The sequence below is a fragment of the Patagioenas fasciata genome, chromosome 16 (genome assembly GCF_037038585.1).
Source record: "Patagioenas fasciata isolate bPatFas1 chromosome 16, bPatFas1.hap1, whole genome shotgun sequence".
Taxonomy (NCBI): Eukaryota; Metazoa; Chordata; class Aves; order Columbiformes; family Columbidae; genus Patagioenas; species Patagioenas fasciata.
This window is the reverse complement of record NC_092535.1, coordinates 5920905-5930407: the sequence shown is the minus strand read 5'-3', so window position 1 is coordinate 5930407 and position 9503 is coordinate 5920905. Positions and strand designations below refer to the sequence as shown.

General features: G+C 47.2%; 1 protein-coding gene across 1 annotated transcript; it reads left to right on the top strand.

The window, feature by feature from the left end:
• Nucleotides 1–350: 350 nt before the first annotated feature.
• Nucleotides 351–7372, top strand: MAPRE1 (microtubule associated protein RP/EB family member 1). Its single transcript, XM_065849867.2, has 7 exons — nt 351–456; nt 1120–1243; nt 4147–4292; nt 5339–5543; nt 5913–6022; nt 6704–6856; nt 7231–7372. The coding sequence occupies exons 2-7, from the start codon at nt 1123–1125 to the stop codon at nt 7285–7287; spliced, it is 792 nt and encodes a 263-aa protein (XP_065705939.1). The 5' UTR covers nt 351–456; nt 1120–1122; the 3' UTR covers nt 7288–7372.
• Nucleotides 7373–9503: the final 2131 nt, after the last annotated feature.

The following is a 9503-nucleotide window of genomic DNA, read 5'->3' as shown; positions in this document are numbered from 1 at the left end:
CAGTTGCACAGACGAGACCGCAGCATTGGGAACACCATACGTGTGACCCCGGGGCAGCCGGGTCGTGGCGGGGGGACGGGACGGGCCAGGCCGGGATGGGGACAAGGCCGGGACGGGGACAAGGACAGGACCAGGCCGCGCCCGGTGCCACCGCGGGACCTCGGGCCGGAGCCGGGAGGCGCCGCCAGCACGCGGGATGTCATTGATGTGGGCGTGGCTAACGGCTCCGCCAATAGCCGGCGAGCCCGCCGGCGGCGTGGGCGGAGCTACAGCCATAGCAACGCCCCCTAGCAACCGCATGCCTCCTCACGGCTCAGTCCTGAGCCGGCGAGCGGCGCTCGCTACAACCGCCGTGACGTATGTGTGACGTCAGCGCGTAGCGTGCGAGTGACGTGGTCCCGGGCAGGCGGGCGGGGCCGGTTTGAACGCGGAGGCGACGGGGCCGGAGCGGGGCAGGTAACGGGCCGGGGCGGCGCGGGGGCGGCGGAGCTGCGGGCGGTCGGTGGCGCCGGCCCGGGGCTGGGCTCGGGCAGCGGCCGGGCCGGGCGGAGCGGGCAGACCCCGGGTGGGCTGCGAGGGGACTGGCGTGAGGCCTGCAGGGCCGGGCCGCGCCGCGCCTGTCCCGGGCGCGCCCCTCTGCGGGCGGGGAGCCGGGCAGCCGCGGGGCCCGGCGGAACGGAGCGGCCGCTGTGGCGGCCGAGGGAAGGAACGGGAGTTGTGGCGGGGCCGGGCCTGCCCGGCGGCAGCTGTACCGGGGCTCTGCGGCCGCTCCGCTTTGTGCCGGCGGGTCTGGGCGGGGAGTGGCCGCTCGGGGCTGCTCTCCCCGGGGGAGCAGGAAGTGTCGGGGCTGGCGTGTGAGGGGCAGGGTGACCCGCCGCAGCTGTGATTCCTGCCATCGGAGTTTCCCGGGAGTGCCTCGATGTTCGTTTGCCTTCCCACAAGTGCGAAGATGCATCCTGTCCCGGTGTGCCAGAGCCGGGGAGTCCCCGCTGTGCTTCCTTGCCGTGTGTGCGCTGGGCTCTTGTGTCCACAGCCCCGGAGGCATGTCCTGACACAAGCGATGGAAACCTGGTGGAGCATTGCCGTTGTGGTACTTATGCCTTTGCTTGTGTCTTTCAGAAAATGGCAGTTAATGTGTATTCTACTTCAGTGACTAGCGATAACTTGAGTCGACATGACATGCTGGCGTGGATCAACGAGTCTCTGCAGCTGACGCTGACCAAGATCGAACAGCTGTGCTCAGGTAAGGGGGCTCAGCGGGGGGATTCCAGATTTGGTGTGCGCCCTCGTTCTGCCAAGGTACAGCTGCACTGTGTGAACCGGCTGTGCTGGCCCTCTGCAGCCACGTCGGCTTAATTCCTGCTATGAACAGATTCACAGTCAATAACCAGATTATGTCAGGCATAATCTGATTGTGGTTACAGTTTTATTGAAGTGGTTGTTAGTAACGTAAGCATAATGAAAAGACACGTTCTCTGACTCAGTGCAGTGTAGAGGCAATAAGAAGGAATGGGACTTAATGTGGAGAAAAGCAGTAAGTGATAGCTCCCAAGTAGCAAATGGTAGGACAGGAGGAAATGGCCTTAAGTTGTGCCAGGGGAGGTTTAGATTGGATGTTAGGAAAAAATTCTTAACAGAAAGGGCTGTTGGACATTGGAACAGGCTGCCCAGGGCAGTGGTGGAGTCACCATCCCTGGAGGGGTTTAAAAGGTGTTTAGGCGAGGTTCTTAGGGATGTGGTTAAGTGCTGTAGTTAGGTTACGGTGGGACTCAATGATCCTGAGGATCTCTTCCGACTGAAATGACTCTATTATTCTTTGTGTTTTCCAACGAGGAATTAAGTGTTCAGTCTTGAGGGACAGAGCAAGTTGTGAAAGTGCAGTAACTAGCATAAGAAAATGTGGTTTCTTATGGAAGAGAACTGCCAGGAGATCTGGGAGGGGCAGGAGGAAGGCAACTGGTGACTCTTGAGTTCAACTGCAGGACTTTGCAAATCCTTGTGTGCAAGGAGCGTGTTGGTCTGTGCCAGCCCAGACAGATCTCGGCCAGAGCTGTAGGCAGAAAAGGGGAAGTGATTGTGATAGCAAAATGGAGCCAAAGGTCATCACAGGGAGGAGACTGTGTGTGTGGGAGGAGGCTTACAGAAATGAATAAAAATAATAGTCTGTGGAGTAAGAGCTGGAAAAAATCCGACGCTAAAAATGCAACCTAGGTAAAAGATGGCGATTTGGATAACGGCAGCAAGCAGATGGAAGAGACTGGTGAAAACTGGAAGTGTAGACCACACAGTGAGTTTGAGATAGGGTGTTGCTCACAGAATGAGAGACATGGAAAGTGGAGGTGCAATAAAAGGAAGACTATATTTAAAATAAGTTTGGGGCTGTCAGTACAGCCTGTGGCTGAGTCCACAGAAGAAACATTCACAAAGATTACAGAGAAAGAGAGGACTTACAATAGACATATGACAGGTATCTAGTGGCTTTTGTCTACTGATGTGATGGAGAAAAACTAAGTGTGAAAGGAGCTAAAGCTCTACAGCCACAGAAGGGAAATGATGACCCTTGGCTGCTTTCAGATAGGCAGCTTAAAAACCTGTCGTGTGCAGCACTGATTCATGCAGCTGAGAAGTTTTGCTCAGAATCGGTGAGTCTTGAACACTGTGGGAGCTCTGCCTCCAAGAAGTGAGGATAATTAATACCAGCTCTGCAGAATTTTAGCTCACCTGTTGTCAGGAGAAGGCTGGGAGCTGTTGATGTGGTATGTGCTGAGTAACGCCCCTTTCCTGTGTCTGCAAAAATACTTGGTGCCTGTGCAGGCGTGGAAGCGCCTTTTGCTGCCTGTCACAGTCATGTGCAAACGGGAGTTTCCAGGCTTGCTGTGCTCCCTCTGGCAAGGGCAGTGGTGACAGCAGCAGTTGAGGCTGCATAAACACACTACAGACGACCCTTGGCTTATGCTGTGATGCTTGTGCTTTTTATGGTGTTTGTTGTTTGGATTACCCAGAGTTGGCAAAAGCCTTATTTCTGGCCGATCATCTGTTTTTGAGCTGGCCTTTGGAGTTCTTCAGCAAGTGAACTGAAGGGCAGTGGAGATCAAACAGCAAGATCTTTTTATTTATTTGCACCACTGGATGATCAGCAATCTTCTAGTAGCAGGTGAAAATGGGAGCACTAAAGACCTGCAAAATATATTGATAAAAGTGAACAATACAGGACTTTGTGTTACCTGTGGTTGAAATGAATGGACTAGTTGAGGGCAACACTGCACTGTGTCACTTCTTGGCCTCTGGATATCTCACAAAAGCTGTTTTAGCTTAAGGGTCCCATGACTTTCCATCCGTATTGGTGGGGGAGTAATGCTCAGAATGTTGGGTGTGTATTTTCAGCAGCACACAGTTGTGTATCATCACTTCAGAATGAGGTTGTTGTTTAAAAATATCTTTTTTATTGGGTGTGTATATTCTACAAAAGCTAATTTTTTCAGGTGATTGTCTGCTCTTTGTGGCTGAGCTGAATCCCTCTTCTGCTCTTATTACAGTCAGAGCTGAATTGAAGGACATGAAGGATTTAAAATTAATGGAAAGAAACACTGTGTTATTTCAGTTATTTGATTAAGGCTTGATTTAAATTAATCCAACCTTGTTTTGGCCTCTTACCTTTGAGGGCACCTTGAATTGTGTATAGGTTCTGTTTGTAGTAAGTAACTCTATCACTATTTTAATAATGATTAAAAATAACTTTGAGAATAATTATTATTCTATTTTTCTATTTCTGTCATTGTTGGTAAGAGATTATGTGCTTGCTGGACACATGTAACATCTCAGATTTGTACTGATATCCGTGAAGAAAGTCAAATTACTCCTTGGATTTTGTCTTTTCTCTTGGAATTATGGAGGCAGGATTGTTCTTGTTCATAAGAGTTCGAGTCATGGGACTGACAGTTGGTTCTGCAGCTCAGTTAAGCTGAGTGATGGCCGTACTGCACCAAACAGGAGACTGGAGGCTCCTGTTCTCTTGCTGTTGTTTCCTTTAGGGGATGGTGGAGCTGAGAAATGGGTCAGGTCAACGTGCTGGTGTGACTGAAATGGTACTTGGGTGGGCTGGTGAGCTCGATCACCCCAGGATTTGTGTTCCTTTTCTTTTGGCAGGTGCTGCATACTGTCAGTTTATGGACATGCTCTTCCCAGGTTCTGTAGCGCTCAAGAAAGTGAAGTTTCAAGCAAAATTGGAACACGAGTACATTCAAAACTTCAAGGTTCTACAAGCAGGTTTTAAACGAATGGGTGTGGACAAAGTAAGCTGGGTTGTAACTGATTCTCTGTGCTCTTGATATCAAAGTAGATGGAACATACTTTCAAATTTTGAGCTGAATAAAACTGGGAACATAGTTTGCTTTTAGTTTGTAAATCTCAAAATGTTTGATTTTGGTTTGCATTGGAGTCCTCACTGGGTTTAGGACAATATCTGCTTTACTCCAGCCATGGCTGGGTTTTTGGCTCTCAATGATGAGATGAATTTTTCCATTTTAGTTCTGTGCAACTTCTGTAGTGCACACTACTCCCAAAATTTCTGTGAGATAAGGTTGAGTTGTGCTCCCCGTTTGCACCATCTTTTGACCAGGTGTACTTCCTGCTGTGGTGGTTCTGAGGATCTCACATTCCTCTTTACAAGCAGTTGTGATGTTAAGTTGGTCAAAATCAGATCTGTGAAAAAACTTTCAGGTCAAAAGGCAGTGATGCTTATGGAAGGCTGATTCTGCAGGTAACGCTTGGGGTGAACGCAGCTGTGTTGATGCATTTCCCTGGCTTTAAGAGGCAGCTCGTGCCGTTGGCTGTGGCTGCAGCTCACGCTTGGCTGTCGGCTCCCCAGCTCACGGCCTGCGGACAGAACTTCACTGTCTGCTGCATCTTTTTAATGATCTGCACTCCTCATCCCGGAGAAACTGTAACTGTTGTCTGCTAACAAGGTGATGTTTAGATCCTGTAGCAGCTCTGTGTGTTGCCAGGCCCTGAACTGGTCAACAGTTCAGATCCATGAAAACCAGAGCCAGCTTCATGTGTACAGAGACAACTTCAGTGTTGAAACTTGGTGTAGCAGAAACCTTGCTGCAAAATTATTTACAATTATTTGGACCCTCACGGTGGAAGGATGGTTTGTTTTTAATTCCAGTTAGCAAAAATCCTACTGTTTGACATACAGTTATATTAATGGATTTTCTCTAGATTGGACAAAGAAATAGATTTGCACATCATAGTGCAATAATTTAAAAACTTCTTTTATATAAAAAGAGACAGAGCGGTTCTCTACCCTTAATATGAATTTGACTTCCTTTTTTTCCAGATAATTCCTGTGGACAAACTAGTGAAAGGAAAATTTCAGGACAACTTTGAGTTCGTTCAGTGGTTCAAAAAATTTTTCGATGCAAACTACGATGGGAAGGAATATGATCCTGTTGCTGCTCGACAAGGCCAGGAGACAGTAGTGCCAAACCTTGTTGCTCCCGTTGTGAACAAACCCAAGAAATCTCTCAGTTCTGGCAGTGCAGGTAGAGAAAACAGTTAAAAGATTATCTAGACTATTAAAAACGCTCAGGAAAATAAGACTGGGTTGCTGTTTAAAATCAGTGTATGAAATTCTGGTGTTTTGGCCCTTGTTTCAGAGATGCTGACTCCAAACTGTGTCTCATCCTGTAGCACTCAGTTATCAGGGGGCTACAGGAAGAACAATCTTCTCTAAAAGAGAAAATGGCAAGGATTGGTGCCAACATGTGCCAAAAATCCCCAAAAATGGTGATGTCACGTGGAGTCAAGAAGGGAGGAATCTTACATGCCCAAGAATGTTTAGAAGGGGAATAGGACCTTCATGGGAGGAAGAAAGATGTTCCGGGAGGAAATAACACTGACTTATCTTACAGCCCCACAGAGGCCCATGGTGACGCAGAGAACCACAGGGACCCCCAAGTCTGGGACTGGAATGGTCAAAAAGGCGGCAGGAGACGACGAGTCGGCGGGACTGATTGAGCAGGTGTGTTCCCCAGAACAGGCCTGTCCGCTGACCTGCGCTTGGAGATCTGTGTGCAGGTTTTATTTTATTAGCAATGCCATGAAGTGACTGCATCAGGCAGATGGAAGAAAGTGATGTGAATTTAGTCATCTTGTTTCACATCACTGAATCAGAAGCCTTCCTTGTCGTGGCCTTGCTCTCCTGCTGGGAGCGAACCCCCTTTTGCAGTCTGTGAGGATGCAGACATTTAAACCTCGCGTGTGCCGTGTCACATGTAGTGTTAAGTGTTTCCACAGCTGTGCTGCAGCATCGCAGCATTCCGGCCGAGCTCCGAGCAGCTGCTGCTCTGCTGAAATGCTGAATGGAGCGCAACTGAAACCACCATCAGTGTGAGAGTTGTCTTGCAAGAATGTGCTAGTGAAGAAAGCTGCAGGCAGTTAGCGTTTTACTTATTTAATTTAATCAGCCTTTAGAATTTCCAAGTGGTGTTCCATGTGTTGGATTGGGTGTTTGTTGTGGCAATAGATTGTAATGTAAGAAATAGACCTTTTCCTCCTCCGAGTCCCTGTTCCCCCATCTCGGTTACTTCTGAAGTGCTTTGCATATTCACACTGTTCTGAGAAATTTGAGACGCTGCCCTTCCGATAGATACCACTGAATTCTGTCGCTGGTGGATAACTCATTATTGATGTTCTTTGGCAGATCAATGTATTGAAACTTACTGTTGAAGATCTGGAGAAGGAGAGAGACTTCTACTTTGGCAAACTGAGGAACATTGAACTGATCTGCCAGGAGAATGAAGGGGAGAATGACCCAGTGTTGCAGAGGATTGTGGAAATTCTTTATGCCACAGATGTAAGTAATCTGGTATAAGCTGTAACGCATAGTTCCTCCCTCCCCTTGTAATTGGAAGCTGGTTTGCTTTCCAGAGCTCCCTCAATTTTTCTTCTTTCTTTAGGTTTATGGCCTAGCTTTTTCCTGTAATAAAGAAACAGATAATATAGTTGTAGTCAGGCAGCAAACAAGGTTAGCCTTTCCTGAAGAGTGTGTAACTAATAGATCAAAGATGAGGAGAAGAACTTTTCTGGTAATATATCTTGACGCTGTAGATGGTGACTTGAGGGTATCTATCCTCAGTAAAAGGGGGAAAAAACAACCAACCTACAGAGTAGCCAGGAACTGGTTTGCCATCAGATTTTCATTAAAACCCTTGTTTTATTGTCCTTCAGGAAGGCTTTGTGATACCTGACGAAGGAGCACCGCAGGAGGAACAAGAAGAGTATTAACAGGCCACATACTGTACCAGCAGAGCAGCAACATCAGAATTCTTTGCCCCAGATCATGTGCTTAACTGTAAAATACTCCACTTTATTCTTAGAGGACTCACTGGTTTCTTTTCATAAGCAAAAAAAGTACCTCTTCTTAAAGTGCACTTTGCGGAAGTTTCACTTGGACAGTGGGTTTGAGTTGGGAGCTCTTTCTCACTTTGTAGCAGAGCAGTATTCACATCCATGGGGGAGATGGAGGGAGCAGGAGCCTGAATATTTGGAATGTGGTGCAGAATGGTTTGCTGGTAAAACACTGGTTTGTGGGGAGAATTTTTATGTCCAAGGTGGTGGTGTAGAGAAATGAAAGACTCCGACTCACAGAAAGATTGAGTTAATGTGAAATTGCAGCACAGAAATTATAATAAAATGCCTTAAGAGTATTTAAAATATGCTTCCATATGCCAAATTGAAGTGATGTGACAGGAGATTTTATGTGCGTCACATTGGGGTAGGTGCCCGTTAACCTCGCACGGCGATCTCACTGTGTCAGCAAGTGCTCAAAGGGGCTGTTAAAACAAAACTCCATTCCTGGGAAAGCTGCTTACTAAGTGATTAGTTCTCGATGAAATGGGCCTTAACGTTGCCTGTCACAAGATTAGAGGGAGTATGAACAGCTGAGACACATAAATTACATTGAAGAGTGCTAAAGCCTTTTTCTACGGCATTGTGGCTAATGACTTTGCGAAAATGTACTGTGTTTTCTGTAAGAAAAACAACATTTAAAAACACAACAAGAAAAGCAAACATCATCCAGTCCTACTGCCTAAAATGTCCTTCAGAAGTAATTTTCCCTCCTGGCTCTTGTTTCTATTTGCCCTGTTTCTTTTCCTATATTCTGCTCTCTCCCGTGTCCTGTTCTCTTTCCCATACCAAGGATCAAACCCTCAGCTCTAACAGGACTTGCACCGTGCGACTATCACAGGATGAAAATGAACTGAGCACATGAGGATGATGCTTTTTGTCTCTTTTTGTCTCTTTTTTTTCCCTTTTTAAATTTTTTTCCTTTTGAACCAGGGCATATCTAATAATAATTCTTGCCAGTTCAGTAGTCTGGGGTAAAAACTAAAAAATGCTGGCTAACAGAGTTAATGTTATTGCAGAAAATACAGTACCGAGACTAACTTAAATATTAATATTTAAAGTACTTTCCATAACTGTCCTTTTTGCTGTCATGCTCCTCGTTACTGTTGTGTTTGGCAAGATCCCGCAAGACTTCTGATCCCCGTCACTACTGAGACTGATTGGTCCTGTTGTGCTTGTATCCATTTGTTTCTGGTGGTAGCTTGTCCCGAAATGTGTGTAGGAGAGCATTTTATGGTAATTGTTGTGTAGTGCATGAATATTTGTGAAATTCCGAGAAAAACCCGAATTCAGTGAATGCCAAAAATGCAAGTACTAGCCATTGTTTGAAATCGCAGTGGTGCTATTTCTCTTGTGGCCTTTCAGACTTTTGTTGCCCTAAAGCTCCATTTTACCAAGAAACCATATTTGACTTGGATTTTTCTTGACAGGGTTTTTCTATTTTAAGCAGTTTCTAAATAAAGTTCTGTATTTCAAGAGTGCCACGTCTGCTGGAGTCTCTCGTGCTTTCAGGTGCGGTGAAGCTGAGCCCGTGATGGTTTTTGTGGTGAAGCTCACAGGACCTGGACTGTCGACCCCCCGGTCCCGGTGATGCTGAAACTCCTCAGGGTGCGCTGGGGAAGGCGGTGCTTGAGTTTTGGTTGGTTTTCATTTCCTTTCTCATAAGCAGATGAAATGTGAGTGTTTTGTTGGTGTCCTATGGGTGTGAAAGCCGGGATGGATACCAGAATGACTTGAAGTGTTTTAAAGCTGATCAGACACTCGTTATTTGTTACAATCAGGCCGTTCCCTGCCCTGTCAGCAGTCTGAGCAGGCTGGCTGAGCTGAGCTGGGTTTAAGTGTGTCTTACAGGTGAGCTCAGGTGTTACCGGCACAAACGTGTGCACAGACCAGCATCTCCAGAGGTGCTGTGGCGTGTGACCCTGTGCAGGGTGTTCCTGCGGGCTCTGTCCTGCAGAACATCCTCCCTGTGCTAACAAGTCCTCTTTGCCGTCATTGCTGGTGTAAACCTGTGTGGGACTGTGCAGGTGCAGGCGTAGGACAGGGGTTGTGATGCACATAAAATCTTCTTCACTGTTTCCTTACTTGCTTTC